This window comes from Cajanus cajan, chromosome 10, assembly GCF_000230855.2.
Source record: "Cajanus cajan strain Asha chromosome 10, NIPB_CcT2T_4, whole genome shotgun sequence".
Classification (NCBI taxonomy): Eukaryota; Viridiplantae; Streptophyta; class Magnoliopsida; order Fabales; family Fabaceae; genus Cajanus; species Cajanus cajan.
In genome coordinates, this window is record NC_138526.1 from 48712103 (window position 1) to 48729413 (window position 17311).

Sequence of the window (17311 nt, forward strand, 5' to 3'; positions counted from 1 at the left end):
TATTTAATGATAATAATTGTAATTTTGAACTAAGTTTTGCATTGTCTTTTTCGAATATATTAAATGATGCATAATTGGAGGAGCTTTGTTTCCTTTCGGTAATAATGTTGTTTTATTGGTATTTAACAGCCACTAAAATTATACCCGTATGCTTAATTCCTTTCCATTATTGCTCTCAACTAGCACCACCATCTTAATTCATTTCCAGAACACGTCTTCAGCAGTCCATTGACCACTTCAAGATAGACTTCATTCTAGATCATTGCCAACAATGGCGAATACAATAATGCATTTTTTGACAACTCACATGCATCAAAATTATAAGAATACAAGTTATCAAGGTTATTACATAGGATACGTGCATACCAAATTATAAAGTATGTTATTATATTTAAATGTAACTTATTCACGGCTAATCGGTGGACTAAATCCGTGGACTGGGATATTAAACAGCCACTTTCTTGGATTCCCATTTCACTGTTTTCAGTGATGTTATGGGGATGCTGATCAACGGTACTAATTGGGCGGATAATAATAACTTTAAAAAATATATTATTGATTTGGTTCCTAAAATATTATTATTTTTAAGTAACAAAAATATATAAGTATTTTAAGTTATTGAGGCAAGGCTCAGATGTGTAATACTAATACAATTGACTTTTATGTCGCAATTTTACAACTTTATTTTCCAATTCATTTATATCTAGTGACAAATTAATTCCAACACGTATTCTAATTATCTTTAATGGTTTAAAACCACCCATAAAAAAATTGCAAACCAATGGATATTTATAATGACAAACTAGATCCTGACCATCTTCTTTGATATAATTGATTAGAGTACGCAATTGGAGTGAAAAAAAAAAGAAAGTGATATTAAGAGATGGACAGAAAACAGCTACCCTTGCATATTTGGGGTGCGTCTACCAATTACCATTTACTGTTTATAAGAAGAATTTTTGACGATTGAGAATTTGATTAGTCAATCAGATTAAACCAACCACCTAACAAGTGAAATAAATACAAGAAACGATTGCATACATTAATCAATCTACAATGTCTTCAAAAAGAGTTTAAATTTGTTTCCGATACTTTTTTAAAAAAATTATAACATCAAATGAGGTGTGATATATTTTTAAAAGTTGAAAATGAAAATGAGCTATTTTTTTCTTTTATAAATTAATTATACTTTTGAATTTAGGTTATCATTATTAGACTCATCATATTTGAGATGATATTGTCTAATTTGATATTTATTAGATTATTACTGTTTTACTCTTGAAAAGGTGTTTCAATGTATTAATGAATGAGGATATTTATAAATTATTTATAGTCTCGACTTTTAAATAATAATTTTTTTAAACATATTAGAACATAAATATAAATAGAAAATGTATAATTATTTTATTTGGTGTAAGAGGTGAAAGGAAAGGGAGACAATAAAACGATCTAGGTAACTAATTTCATAAACTTTAGCTTTTACTCGTAAAAAATGAAATCCAGGAATCATGATATAAAATTGAAGTAATAAGCCAATAAATCAATAATGAACAAGAACAAGAAAAAGAACAAGAACAAGAAAGACAGCGAAGGCATGGTAGTTCCCATAAATTCAACACTATCCTGCAATGAATTTCACTAACCACCCACAAAGGTAAATTACTCTCTTTCCGCACATTTGTTCTGGAAACTCAAAATCACACTCTGAATACTAAAAAAAAGGAGGGTTAAAGTAAAATCCGATTTTGATGCAATGAGACGAGGAGCTGAATAAAATGTTATCCTAAACAATAACATCGTCGTCCTCATCTTCAACAACCTTTTGCCCAAACCCTCTAGGCCCTGCCCTCGCTCTTCCCACCTTCTTCCTCTTCTTCTTCCCCTTCTTACCACCTTCTTCTTTCTCAAACTTCTCTTTCTCTCTCTTCTGCAGGAAATCCGTCACCGCTAGGTAGATAACCTGTGAAACACAAACACAGAGCTATACTCAAAACCCGAAACAAAGACACAAAAAGTATATAAAAAAAAAAGAAAAGAAAAGAAAAAGGAGTTACTATTTGTTTTACCCCAATAGTGATAGCGGATAAGCCAATGAAAGCAAAGAAGAAAAGAGCGGACACGACTGTGGCCACTCCTTCATCGGTTTCTGGGTACAATTGCTGCGTGGCATCCACCGCCGTTTCCGAAGATATAACATTATTAACATCTTCGGCAGCAGCAACAGGAGGAAGAAGAATAATGGGTCGGAGTAATCTGCTGTTTTTCTGAAGTGGGTTGCCAAAAAGGATGAATTTTTTTGAAGTTGGGAGAGGCAAACATGAGTGTGAGTTTGCAGAAGAAGAGATGAAGGTTGCGATTGAGGAGGATGCAAATGCGGTGGCCATGGATGCAATCCTCCCTCAACCACTTTTCTTTATCTGACGTGGCACGCTTTCGGATTGGATTGCTGTTTTGGAGTGTGATTCGTGGGAGAGCTTCTCCAACGGGATTTTTTATGTTCTATCTAATACTTTCTGGTCTTGTCAAGTTTCTGTCTCATGGGTTGTATGTTACTACTACCCAACTTTAGGCCCATGAACTTAAAGGCCCATATCTACTGAATCTGCAACAAGCATGTAAAATTATTTGGATTACAGCTACCCTTTCAAGCAGTTCTATTCTATTACAACTAATCTTTAAGGATTAAGGGATTTTGTCAAGGAGACTTGTCCACAAAATAAGGAAAGTGACATCAAAATGATTCAAATTCACACAAAAAATAGAAGTTCATATTGAATCTTTCACCACTTATATCGACACGTGTTAGCAAGTGATAACCTATTCTTATATTATAAGTTTAATTATCATAAAAGATATTATAATTTTAATTATTATTTTTAAATAGTTTTTATATTTATTTTTTCATACAATTAGGTATTTTCTTCATTTTATAACATGACTAATATACTTCTATATCTAACTAATATAACACTTATATTTTTAAAAGATTTACTTAATAAAATTGATTTCGGTACTACTTGCATTTTTTAACAGATTTTTTTTAATTGTTTTGGATGTCGTTGATTGTCGATGTATAATGTTGTTATACCATGTTAGAAAAGAAAGAAAAAATAGCGGATAAAGTTATCGTGAATTTTTTTTTTTTTTTTCTGGAAAAAAGAGGTAGTTATTATTTGTTAACAGTGATGAATTTTCAATTTTATTTTGGGGGGTGGGGGTTAAACAAGTTGAATGAAATTTGAATCCTAAGAGTTGGAAGGTTGATGGAGAATGGTGTGAATGTGGAAAAGAGATGAGAGGAGAAAGATTTGGAGATAAGATAAGATGCATGCAATAACTCTCTCTCTCACTGCAAACACCTTCCTTCGTTCCTCTCACACTCATCTTCCTTTCAGATCTCTTCAACCAAGTTGTTGCATACCCACTTGTAAAATTAGCTATGGAATTCGTTTCAACCGTTCACAGCGGAAGCACGAGAAGAAGAAAGGAATCGTGGTTGTGAGAGCAAGGCGTAGCGAGTCTCCATACGAAGTTTTGGGCGTGTCCCCATCCGCAACTGTCGCTGAAATCAAAAAGGCGTATCGGAAACTCGCTCTCAAGTATCATCCCGATGTCAATAAAGAGGTAGTTCCTGTGTTTGACGCTTATTGATGTTATTGCTCTCTCAATAGTGCGTCAATTCTGAAAATGTTAAGGTTAATGAGTTTTGACAATAGTTGGTCATAGGAAGTTAAGTGCAAAGGCAAAAAATTTTCCCATGTTGTCTATGAAAATGAAACATAAATGCTGTTTATGATTTGGGGGGGGGGGGGGGGGGGAATTAGAATTAGGGGTTTTAATTTTTATCCTTTAAGTTGAAGCCATATGCGTATTCCTGTTTGGTGAGTGTTTCTCTTTTACTAGTTGGATACTTCTCTTTGGATAGATTGATATGTAGCCTGATTATTGACTCTCCTGCTTAGGAAATCACAGAGTCTTTTTTACATATACACTAGTTCTCAAAAGTTTAAAAAATGTGGATCTATGGTGGTTAATTAACTGAATGTCAGATATCAGATAGTGATAAAACAATTTATCACCCCCCATGTATTTGCACTTGTAATTGGCTTATTGTCTTTCAATCTTGAATTTTCTTGTGTTTTTGCTTTACATTTTTACTTAAAGTTTTGGGCAAAAATTATAGTAGTGGTGACGTCATGTCTCCTGCTCCACCCAAAAGACACAAAACAGACTGGAAAATAAAAATGAAACTTGATCACAAGGACAAAGAATTTGTAAAAGCTTGTTGTATGCACTATGCTGAAAGTGCTCAAATGATGTAACTATCCTATTTTGGGTTTATGTTAGTGACCACTCACATTGATTTTGAGTTTTTTTACTATATTTTCAATTAACGTAATAATTAACCATCAGAAGATTGGAAACCGCAGTGCTTATTTATGTATTCTGAAGTTTCTTTTCACAGGATAAGGCACAGGAGAAATTTATGAGGATAAAACATGCATACAATACATTGCTAAATTCTAGTTCCCGCAAAAAGTATGATTCTGGAAACCAGGGTTATGATTTTTCTCAAGGAAAACGAAGTAGGAATGCACAAGCCGAAGAAGAATTTTATGGACTAGGTAAAGATTAATAATCATCTGCAATCTTGTTTGAATATGTCTACTAAACTTAACTTTTTGCATACGTTCTTCATTTTTATTATTGCTGTTACACTTCCGCAATTTTTTTTCTTTTTAATTTCTTTTACTTTTTAGAAAGGAGAAACATACCACTAAGTTATATAGACACAAAATAGCAAAAGTGGGATACTCTCAAAGTGGATGATACGGCTCTGATATTATGTCAAAGAGTTATTATATATTTATGATTAGGGAAGAGGGAAAAGAGAAAAAAGACAGCTCAAAGTACTAAACTATATATTGATAGTTTTTAATGTTGTGAGCGGTACCTTGATCTAATACTCCTATTTATATTATTAGTTATAGGTTGATTATAGGTTGATTACCAGTACAAGATCTAACAATAAGACTAATTATCTACATAATTCTAAAAATATATTGTAAGATAATTTAAATATATCTTTAATATTCTCTAACAATGACGGTGGTTTTAGTGCTGTCCCAAAGAGATCTGCCCAAGATACTGGTCAACTGAAAGGTATCAGGAAAAGTTTTTGGCCATTAGACCATTCATGCAATTTGTGCAGTTAATTTTGCCCATGGCCCTCTATTTTTCCTTTTTTTTCCTTGCACACTCATCCAATACTAATTCTTTTCTTTTAACTGTCTAATACAATCTTCAAAATTCTAATAATTTCCAAAAGGAAATATTTTTTTTAGGAACTAAAAGCAAATATTGTCATATTTACAAAGGTTAAAAACATATTTAATCCTTACGTTTTTAATGTGCTTCTTGTACTATCATTTATTAAGTAAGCTACTTTGTTTTTTAATCTTCTTGTGGTCCAACATCTGATGCAGGTAATTTTTTGAGGGATGTTCAAATATCAATAGGTAGATATATACTCTCTGGTAGACATCATGTGATCATGTTGCCCTTAAGTTTAGCATGCATTCATTACAAATTCTGCAGGGCATTTATTGTCCCATATAAATATGTCAACTAGGGGAAAGGGATGTATGCCTCTAGTATGATGCAACTTAATTTTATAATGCTTTTCGGTTAGTGTTTGAGACCTGTTGATTCTGTTATTACAGAGGACTTCTTTAGGGATCTTCAAGAAGAATTCAGGAACTGGGAAGCAAACGCTGCTTCACAAGGAAAGCCAAAGAGTCTATGGGAGGAATTGGCGGTGAGACTTCCTTCTTACATCGTTATCAGTTTGTTTTTTAACTGATGTGTACATGAGCCACTCATAATATTTGAAATTTTACCTTTCAGGAAATAGGAGAAGATTTTGTGGAGTTCCTAGAGAAAGAACTGAATATTAGTGATCAAAATGACAATTATAAAACACCTGAGGGAGGAAATGCATCCAACTTTTCAGAGGCAGAAACACCAAGTCAAGGTGAAGCTAGCAAGGGAAACAGAAGTGTTCAGGATAACCTTGATGAAATAGAAGCCACTCTGGCTCAGTTGAAAAAGGAATTAGGCTTGTAGCATAAAAGGAAAGCCAAAAAGCATTACCTCTCATTGATGGCACAAGACAAGGGATTTATGTGAAGGCATATTATCCCTGTGGCCATTGGGAACTTGAAATCACAAAAGGATTTGTTGGCTTCCACTGTTGTAATGTTTTAATGTTTTTCTTTCTGGGCCTCCGATGTCCAGCAGTATTCAATTATTTATTTATCTATTTTCATTGTTAGTGGGGTGGGTAGAGGAAATGAGTATAGAACAACATGAAACTTCAATCATGGATGTATTTTGGTTAGATGGAACAGAAAGAAATGTAAAGGCATTATAATAACTCATTGGTTTGTAAAAACATTTTATCCGGTGTTCGAACATACAAAATTGACAAATGATTTGGATTTCAAAGTACATTTACAAACCGAGAAAATGTAGAGGGTAAACTTTGTGAATTCTGAATTTTCGTTTATCTTGCCGCATTTTTTCCATGTATAGGAAACATTCCAACGCAAGTCTTTCATAATATGATTATAAACCACGATCTTACAAGTTTATATTAAATAAACAACCAAATTTTCCTATTAATATACTTTGTTATTAATGTGCTGAACACGGATGGGAATATTGGGTTGAATGTATAGACTAAAAATGAATTAGTTAATTACTTATATACTGCTAGTATAACTAACAACCAATCATATATTTTAATAGTATTATATTAGTTACTTATTTAATAAAATAAAAATAAAATAAAATAATTTAAAAGATATGATTGATTGTCAGTGTAAAAAACTTTACATTAACAGTGTATGAATGATTAACTCAAAATAAATTCATATAAAACTTTCGTAATATTATTATAAACTAACATACATGTTTAGATAAAATAAACCAATTTATTTCATTATTATATTCATCCTATGTATAAAATAAAATCAGTTATCTTGATTGAATGTGTTTTTAAGAACCTCTCTTTAATGAATGTTTTTAAGAATATTTCTTCGATAAAATGATTTTTAATTTTTTTAATTTATCTAATTTATTTTTTTAGTTATCATATTTATTTATAAATTAATTTATAATCTATAAGTTTATTAAAATATTTCATAAATTTATTTTTCAAATTTTCCACATCTAAATAACCATTCAAAATCACTTACACTTTATAACTGTTAATTATTCACATATTTAATTTCAATTATTGTTATAATTTATTTTATTTTAACTTTTAAAAAATATACGAAGATATAAAATACCTTTTTAGACTAATATATTTAAAATAAATTATCAAAAATTAAAAATAATCTCATATTACTTTAATTTATTCATTATAAATTTAAATTTTAAACTATAAATTATATAAAAATATTTATTTATAAAAATTTTAAATATAATTTGTTTCAAACATAGTATTTATTTAAATACATAATATATTATAAATTTTAATTATATAATAAACACTTTACAGATCTCTTTCAGCGCTGCAAATACTAGTTTTGATGTAATGTGCAGAACACGGATGAGAATACATAAGTGAATATATTGATATAGAGGAAAGCTTAGCCCAAACACGACTCATACTTATGCCTCTGAATCTTTTATAATCGTCTCCATTCAACGAGAGCTGACTCGATTTGTTGCTGTACATAACATTTTATAAATAATAAAATTAATTAAACGTCTAGCCTGCGACGAATAAAATTTAACATATAAAAAATACAAACAAAAGATCGACATTTTAGCCTATGATAATTTGACAATCATTTAACAATTTTGTATAAAGATTATATGGATCCATTTGTTTTGTTCTCACGGACTGTGCATTGACCACTAGCCGCAAAATAAATTAAATCCATTTCATAAAATGCATCAAGATAATCCACCATCTTAATCTTTTCACAGTTACGAGAAGCAAACAAACGCAGCAAAAGCTTACTAATCTAGTACATGTAATTTTGAAACTTGAATTATCTATACCCTCTGCCCCCAGAATTCTTCCGCTAAGCAAAAGAAGACAACCTACCGAACAATATACTAATGTCATCACTCAGAACCTCTCTCCAAAACGGAAAAATAATGCACCAGTTCCCGAGTTATGATCGACAGCATATTCTGCTCTCACTAGACCAAGCTTGAGACCAACACCATAAGACGACCCTTGACCCATTCGCCTATACACTTCTGTAGGGTTCCCTTTTACACCCTTTGAACTTCCTAGATCATTGCCATGTTCTGCAAACGCATACACATGTGTACCTTTAACAGGTATCCGCAACTCAGCTGCAAGCTGTAGAAACAAAGAAAGAAATCCGATAGTTAATTCCCAAGTACTGGATAGTATATAGATTATAAAAAATAACTGAACTAATCTACCTCGAGGATGTTTCTGGCTGCTCCAAGCTCACCCATGTTGTAGCCCCTTACAGAATAGGGCCCCCCAAGAGTAAAAGCATCATAGCTGGGGAGATCACCTACACAACCACCATAGTGTCCATGAAGGACAAGCACAGGTGGCGGTGGCTTACCAGCCCCTTCCTCCACAGGCATCAACTGAAGAAATCGTGTCAGAGTTAGCTGATGCCGATTAAAGAATGGGAACTGGGTGCCAATGCCAAGGCCTTGATCTACCTGCAGTTTGCATATGTGAACAACACATTATCAGAAGACAGGCATAGCACATTTCAAGATCATAAATACAGAAAAACATCAAAATTTTGTCTTCAAAGGTTTGGCTGAAAATGTGATTTGGATGGAGCTCAATGGAATTGATTTATTCATGTAGCCAACGCCATATGACCAATAAGGCTTGGTTGTTGGTTAAAAAGAATGCTTTCACAGCAGAATACGGCAACCTGATAACTCTAGCCAACGTATCATCCTCTAAAAAGGATTGAACTAATTAGCATCTAAACATTAGAGACACCAAAATAGAAATTTGCAATATCCTTAATCCATCCCTGCTACTACTTAGTTGCAAGGTTTTTATATGCCACCTTCATGAAGAATTATAACACGCATTCAGTCATCAGTCATTCCCACCAAGACAGATTTTCTTGAGAAGGCCAATGGAAAATAATAGACACATTACAAATTAATATTAAATTTAGTCAACAATAGAAAAAAGAAAATAAAATATTTATATATATAACATAACAACAAAAAGTGGTAAACAAGGGTAACTATGAATAGTCCTTTTCCTTTAACTAGCGCCCATATTTCAAATAGACAAATAAATACGAGAATTTTATTATCTCTTGTAGCTTCTATTTCCATGAAGTTCATGAACAATTGAACATGTATGTCAGTCACTCGGTGTAATGTTTTTGCAAGGCTAAATTGAATAAATTATGAGGTAAAGTCATACCCTTACAATACACTACAAAATCAAAATGATTTTGGTAAACATCCGTAAAGAAATTATAGGAGATCATATCTACAAAATCTATTAATCTAAAATTATTTAACACTCCATTGATATACATCATATTGACTACTTAAATAATATTTTTTTTTGATGAGTGGGAATAAATGACTACTCAAATAATATAGGACCTGTCTGGATAAATTTTTCTATAAACACTTTTAGGAGAGAAAAAATATGAAGGAAAATGAAAATAAAACTTTCCCCAAGTTAAAACTAACTTATACATTAAAAATAAGATTTTGATGAAGCTAATACGAGAAAGCTTCTATAAACTAGCATATAAATATGCTAATTCTAGCTTATGAAAAACCTGATATCATTTTTCCTTTCCAATTTTATCTCTTAAAAACACTTTTGGATAAGTTTACCCAGACTCGTTCAGTTATTTAACAATTGGATTGATAAAAATCACATTCCATATAAAATTACCGATGATATAAGAATTAGTGTAATTTATAGTGGTGTAAATTGATCCCTTCGCAATATATATAAATCATTTTTTCTATATTTTGAAAAACCACATAAATGATTGGAATCAATTTGCACAACTTCAAAGGCGCTGAGAGTAAAATGAGAGTCACCTGGAACATATTTCTGTCTCCAACTACAGCTCCATTCACAAAACGTGTGTTATCACGTGTGATATTTGCCTGTAAAAATGCCATGCGATCAATGCCAGTACCACTGAGGGTGGTTGGAGGTCCATCAGCACTAATTCCTCCACTAGGTAATACTCTTTGACCATTTGCACAGATATGACTACTTTCATCACGTGTTGTTATTTCTTCCATTACAAGTCCATATGTGAATTTACTCTGACGCGTGAAATTCTGCATGGCACACAACATAAATTAAGAATTAAAAATTAACATTAGCCCAAATAGCCAACTCAAAGGTTAATATAATTGAAAAGCAATGGTGAAATTACCTCTGTAATATTAGCTTTGACACCAGTACGATCAACCCATATTGGGGGCACTTCATCCACACCTGGCCCCCCAGTGAATACTGGACTCAGCTTTCGGCTATTGAAACAGCTTACGCGCAGAGTCCGGTTGCGTGAAAAATACACACCATCCAAATACGGATGCACATACTCGAGCTTAAATGCAAGATCATCCTGAGGCAGAACAAAAGGGATGTATTGGGATACCAAACTATTCATAGAATTAAATGAAGGAACTCAAAAGAGTAGATAAAGGGTACCTACCTGAGGATTTAAGAAGTTGCTAGTCGTTATCGAACCATTAACAGATCTATTCAGTCCTTGCAAGTTCCGATGTTCAAAAGAAACAGTTCCACCTGGCTGAACTGAAGCCTACACAAAGTCCAAATAGAAGTAAACAAATTAATTGGGCAGACACAAATCCCTGAGTTGTCAAACAAAACTGATATTCAATTTGACAGAATTACCAGAGTGGGATACCCTCCTCGTCCAGGGACGAGACTCCACTCAGTACTGACTTCAGCCGACTTCTGCTCCAACTCTTTCAGCTTAATTTCAACAATTATACCTCCCTCTTGCTTCTCATCAGGCCGCGGATTCACCTCAATATTCGAAAACAGAGCAAGCGAGTTCACGTTCCTTAAAGCTTGTTTCCCTGCCTCAATGTTGAAAGTGTAGCCCGGACGCAGCTGTTAATCCACAACACAAAGCAATTCACTAGTAAAACACCCTAAAAGAAACAAAGAAAGCATAATCACAGAACAGCCCCAACATCGAACACAAGAAAATAATGTACCTGGCGGGGAAGCTCTCTTTGAATGACAGGAACCTGAGTGTTCCCTTCAACAACATTACCAAGCTTATCCTGGAACTGAATATCCAACTTGGTAATGTCCCCTTCAACAACCTCACAAACAACCTCATTGGTGTTAAGGTTCCCAAAATTAACAACCTGAGCACAAGCATATCCTTCATCATGGTACCACTTCTGCACGCGATCCCTAATCCTCTGCAACAACCTAGCACTGACCATGCCATGCCTCTTGAGCATATCAAGAATCTCATTATGCACATACCTCGGAAGAAGGCAGGGCCTGGCCCTCTCGATTCTCCTCTTGTACTCCCTCTCCTGACTCAGATAGTACTCCATCCTCTCCTTATCGGTCATGTCGGCGTCCATCTCCACGGGCTTCGTCTGCTGCATCAACCCAACGTTGATGCACCGAAAGGCATCCGCACTCTGCCACGTGCTCTCGCTGAAGGAGATGGTCACGCCGATTGAGCCGTCGGGGTTGGTCCTCCCTTCCAAATCCACCTTCTCGAACATTCCAGAAGTCGCTAGGGTTTCCAGCTCCTTCTGAAGCTGCGCCTTCGTGTAAACCCCGCCCGGCCTCAGCGACACCATCTCGAAGAACGAATCCTCCGTCCCCACCTTCGTCCTCCGGCTCCGATCGAAGAACGAGATGTCCGACACCTTGTACTTCTTGAAGCCGCTCATCTTGCTCAGCTGAACCACAATGTTCGCGGGAAGCCCGTGCGAGTCCCACTCCTGCGACTGAGACTCGTCGGCCACTGCGCCGAACATCCTCTGCCAGAACCCCCCGTGCTCTCCTCCTCCGCCGCCGTTTCCGCCGAACCATCCTCCTTCTCCGCCTCCGCCGCCGCCCCCGCCGAATTGGGCGAGGGGGTTGGGGAGGAAGGGGGAGAGGGGGGTGCAGTGGAGGAGGATGGAGGCGGCGGAGGAGAGGGCGATGGCTTTGAAGAGGGGTGGGCGTGGGAGAGCGTGGTTTGTATTTGATTCGTTGGGTTGGGAAGGGGAAAGGTTGCATTTGGTGAGAGAGGGTTTTCTCCTGGAAGAGGAGGGTATCACGGCGGCGAGGTTGTTCGGCGCAGTGAATGATGCCATTGTTGGATAAGAGAGAAGAGGGTTTTTGATGGGTTCTCTCTTCTTCTCTTCTTCCTTCTTCTTTCTTATGTACCTCTCCTCACTCCTTTTATTACATTTACATACAAATATTATATTCCCAAAACTATATTACGGATTACCATTACCAACAAAATATTCAAAACTCTAGTATTTTATTCTTTCTTTATTAATTTTCATTTCATCATTCAATTTCGGACTATTTTTACTTTTCCTCTTATTAATTTATTATTTATTTACTCTTACGAGAAAAGTGTAAATGCATTTAAATAACTACCCAACATTAAAAAAATTAAGACTTTTTATTTAAATTTTTTTTAAAAATAAAAATTATTTCGCATGCTAAATGTTCCCTTCTTCATTTTCTTATACAAAATTTAAATGTTTTTTTTTATTTGAGAAGAGTTTTGACATTTTTTCATTTTGCTTATATTTTGAGTGTTTTATTATGCTTTTTTATTTATTACAAATGAGTAAGATCTGATTTTTTAAGTATTATTTTGACTCGCTATGTATTTTTTTAATTCAGATTTTTGAATTTTAAATTAAATTATATAATAGCAAATAAATTAAATTATTTATTTGGTTCCTTTATTTATTTATTTATTTTTGTTTCAATTTAATCTCGCTGTTATTAAATGAATCAATTTAGTCCTAATTTTCATTCATTTTTACCAATGTTTGATTTTAGGGTATGATGATGTGGCTTGACGGTCCTTTTGTGTCTATTATGTTCGTTTATTCTTGAAAAACCACATTATTCACCTTATATGAAATTCTATGATTTTTGTCATTGAATCTGAGTTCACCATGTCGTAGTCCTCCTGTAATTATCGTCCAATGTAGTTGAGCCACATGAACTTAACCATGGCATCGTGTTTTTCTCACACGTTGGAAGTTGATCGTTTGTTCCCACTTGCCATTACGAGGATATGACTGTGTTGTGAACTACTCTCATGTCTACAAATGTTGTGAAGAAGTTTTAAGGTTATCCTAACTATAAGGTTTAATGTTTAATCTGTGGTGGCACCATTTTGGATATATATGTTGTAATTTTTTGTTTGGAAAAAATAGAATTTTACAAATGTCCTAACTTCATGGTATGGTTTGCGTTTTTGTTGAAACAATTTTTGTTTTCTAGTGAAAACAATTTTTGTTTTCTAGTGAAAACAATAAACTTGTCATATTCCTTATAAACATTTTTTGTTTAGTTTTTTTATTTTTTTTAGAGTGCTGATGAGGAAGAGGTTGAATGCAATTTCTTTCAATGATTTTTAGATGATGTTAATGATATAGATTCAGTCATTTCGAGAAAGAGGACAAAGATAAACAATCTCCAAAGTTCATTGGTGTCAACAAAATGGATGTTGATCATTGTAATCGTTGTTCTTTTGTTGATGAATGTGATTTTCATCATTTTAATATATAACAAGGTGCCTCAATTTGTAAGGGTGGTGTATTTGAAGTAGGGAAATGATTTATATAAGTATGAATTGGGTAGGTATTATATGTTGGCTTTTGTAGGTAATGGTAAATGTGTCTATTATGTTATAGGTTTTTGGATATTTAGGTTTGGTTCAATAATTTTATAACGAGAAATATATGTATTGCATTATTGTAATGAACTGATGTTATTCTAGATATGAAAAGGAAGACATATTTTTATCTTAAATTAAGGACTTATTAATTTATCTATTATTGCCTAGTCAATTTTTTGAAAATAAAATTGTACCAAAGTATAATTTGTTTGAATTGTATCAAAGTATAATTTGTTTGCATTGAAAAGGAAGAGATGTTTTTTAAATTTGGTTTAGCAAGAAAATGGCATCAATGAAAATGATATATTGGTACATCAGTTAATAAGTGGGGCAAAATTGGTATCATGTATCAATTAAAATTGGTATATTAATTAAAATGATATATTGGTATATCAGTCAATATTTGAGGCAAATTTAGTATCATTGTAGCATGCAAAATTGACTTGGTAGCAAAATGGTATGAATCAAAAATTGGTATATCTATAACAATCATTTTGAATTGAAATGGTATAATTGTATGAAAGTACAAGGGAAATTGAATTGAAAAGAAAGACATGTTATTTTGTATTATTAAGCATAATTTGTAACGTTCATTTTGAATTGAAATGGTATAATTGAAAAGAAAGTACAAGGTATGACAGGAATTATTGTATGACACTAAATTAACAATGACAACAAAATGATAAAAGGGATTAAATTAGTATTGGTAAATTAGATTGTATAAACAAAATGAACATACTCATAAATAACATTTGATCCATTGTATGTCATATTGTCAATTACATTCCAAAAAGATTCACCCTTAGCAAATTCATCCAAAATATCGCCAATTACATCACAAAAAATTTGATCCTTAGCAAATTTGGCCCTTACAAAAAATTGTTCGCTAAGACAATATCAATAATAATTTTGCATCAGGTGGTTCAAATTACATCATAAAACAACTTAATGAAAAGAAATTAAAAAACAACATCATGGTTTCCATTGTGGTGTTTTCCTTGACTTCAACTTCTCCTTCACATTCTTCTTCTTTGTTGTCTAGGTAGGCTTGCTTGGTCCACTAGGTTGGGTTTGTTAGCTTGGTTGGCTAGGTTAAGTTTGTTGACAGGGTTGAGTTTGGTAGTTGGGTTGAGTTTGCCTAGGTAGGTTTGGTGTCGGAGTCTCGGACTGTGTGGACTCGTTTAGTGTGGTATGTGGTGGTTCCTTTGGTGTTTCTTTGCATATGGCTATGTTATGGCCCTAATTGAGGCACATATTACAACTCTTTGGTATTCCAATCCTTCTCAATTGTGTTTCATCATTCTTTAGTTCCCAGATTCCCAAATTCTCCTCTTCTTAGTTCGTCCTAACATTTTCTTGGATGGTAGTGGAAGTACATCAATACACCATGTACATTGCCATAGTTGATCTCCATTGACAAGTGCATCACGTTTTAGATTTGGCTTGAACCTTGACTTATTCCAATATTTGAAATTTAAATTAATACATAAATGGTGTGTTTCAAAAAGGAATTTTAGAAATCTAAGGAGTTTGAAATTCTTAAAATTTGAATTATTTTAATTTCAATTTCCATCACTTTAAGTGTTTTATTTGGACAACTCAATTTAAATTTCTTAAATTTTAAATTCTTAGTTTGGATATCGTAATTTAATTTCTATCATGGTTAAATTTGATTATATATATATATATATATATATATATATATATATATATATATACACACATACATATTTTGAGATTTTAAGATTAATGTTTATAAAAAAAATACTAGTCAATTTTTAAATATTTAATAGTTATAAAAATCAATATTAGATAATATTTAATAATTATAAAAAATTATTGATACTTTTGAAAATAATTAAGAAAATAAATTAGGAGAGAGAAAAAAAAGGAAAAAAAGAGAGCAAAGTAGGGAGAGAGAAAATAGACTATTAAAGATGGAAGAGAGAGACAAAAAGAAACATGAGAAATGAAAGAGTAAAAGATAAAATATATAGGTAAGATAAAAAAAGAAAAATTACGAAGAATTTTGAATTTACTTTTTTGGACAAGTTTGAAATTTTACTGTTTTAAAGAATTTCACAAACATTTAAATTTCAAATTCTTCATCTAAATAAGACATTTCACCCCAAAGTATTTGAAATTCTTCAAAAAGATGAATTATTTCATTTAAATTTTTCATTCAAACACACTTTAAAAGCATTTCATGCATTAGAAGTATTTCAAAGACAAATAATTACCCATGTGAGATTCATATCAAATGTTTGAATGTTTTAACATTAATTTTTTTTATTAATTGTTTTTATTTCTTGCATTTCTCTTTCCCATGTTTGGGAATATGTGGATGTAGTTGCCTTCCACATCAATTCCTTTAATTTCTTGCCAAAATGTCTTTTTTCCTAAAATTATTATACAGATGTTTGACATAAAGTTTCTTCAAATTGATTCATCCCAACATCTTGTTTAGGTTTTACAAGTACATCAAATAAATAAAATTCAACAAAATAAAAAAAATGAATTTATTGTCACCATCACCAAAATGGATACTACAATGACTATCCTCACCTTTTTTTATCATTACTTACCATAGGCCCAAAGCCATCACCCTCCACAAGTCCGCTACCATTTACCACAACAAGCCCATCTGCCATCATAGGCCGACTGCCATCACCCACCACAAGGTTAGTCTTATCACCCTCCACAAACATAGTTTCTTCTACCCATACAGGACTAATTTCATTTACCCCCACAAACCCATTTTCATCTACCCCAACAACCCATCACCTTCCAAATTAGGCCCAATGTCATCAATTGTTGCATCTCCAACTACAAGTAATTTTTCAATTATTTTAGCTTGAGACATTGGATATAAAACATACAATCTAATTTTCTCATACTTCATTGTTATATCTATCATCTTTATAACAATCATATCATCAAACCTAATTTAAGTCTATTTTCAAAGTCATCACCTCCAACAAAATACTACATTCAATCTACTATGAGGTATCTCATTTCCTTTAAAATATAAAAAATTTCAAAGTAACTCCATCTATCTAAGTCATATTTCCATGTGGAATCATAACTCGGATAGTCTGACTCGCCTTTATTCACAAACTGACCTCCATGATGCACAATTACCTCAAAATAATCATCCACATCAAACAACTCTAATATATTCAAATCCAAAAACATAAACATTTTAAAATTAACTCGTTGTCATGCATATTTAAATCAAAGGATAAACGATTATACATTGTTTCATGTCAAACATATAAAAATAATAACATAAGGGACCATATGTATGTACTGTATCAATGGAAAAGGAGAATATGTACTATATCAGTGGATCAACAGACAAAAACAATTATAGACAAATG

The 17311-nt window shown here is 32.9% G+C and overlaps 3 protein-coding genes across 5 annotated transcripts; 1 reads left to right on the forward strand and 2 right to left on the reverse strand.

The window, feature by feature from the left end:
* Positions 1 to 1486: 1486 nt before the first annotated feature.
* Positions 1487 to 2548, reverse strand: LOC109806513 (uncharacterized). The gene is made up of 2 exons (XM_020368939.3): positions 2067 to 2548; positions 1487 to 1960 (listed from the first exon to the last, which is right to left on the reverse strand). Exons 1-2 carry the CDS (start codon positions 2382 to 2384, stop codon positions 1784 to 1786), a joined length of 495 nt encoding a protein of 164 aa, XP_020224528.1. The 5' UTR covers positions 2385 to 2548; the 3' UTR covers positions 1487 to 1783.
* A 584-nt stretch (positions 2549 to 3132) lies between these two features.
* On the forward strand, positions 3133 to 6512 carry LOC109805427 (Chaperone DnaJ-domain superfamily protein). 3 transcript variants are annotated; one of them, XM_020367491.3, is made up of 5 exons: positions 3133 to 3624; positions 4466 to 4625; positions 5487 to 5519; positions 5724 to 5818; positions 5908 to 6512. In XM_020367491.3, exons 1-5 carry the CDS (start codon positions 3325 to 3327, stop codon positions 6124 to 6126), a joined length of 807 nt encoding a protein of 268 aa, XP_020223080.1. In that variant the 5' UTR covers positions 3133 to 3324; the 3' UTR covers positions 6127 to 6512. The 3 variants fall into 3 exon arrangements, with proteins under 3 accessions (XP_020223080.1, XP_020223081.1, XP_082921565.1); XM_083065439.1 differs by having other exon boundaries at positions 3467 to 3624; positions 4453 to 4625; XM_020367492.3 differs by lacking the exon at positions 5487 to 5519 and having other exon boundaries at positions 3144 to 3624.
* A 1418-nt stretch (positions 6513 to 7930) lies between these two features.
* LOC109805812 (protein TOC75-3, chloroplastic) lies at positions 7931 to 12449 on the reverse strand. Its single transcript, XM_020368022.3, has 7 exons — positions 11266 to 12449; positions 10937 to 11158; positions 10734 to 10841; positions 10452 to 10643; positions 10105 to 10353; positions 8473 to 8727; positions 7931 to 8386 (listed from the first exon to the last, which is right to left on the reverse strand). The coding sequence occupies exons 1-7, from the start codon at positions 12373 to 12375 to the stop codon at positions 8147 to 8149; spliced, it is 2376 nt and encodes a 791-aa protein (XP_020223611.1). The 5' UTR covers positions 12376 to 12449; the 3' UTR covers positions 7931 to 8146.
* Between the last annotated feature and the right edge of the window lie 4862 nt (positions 12450 to 17311).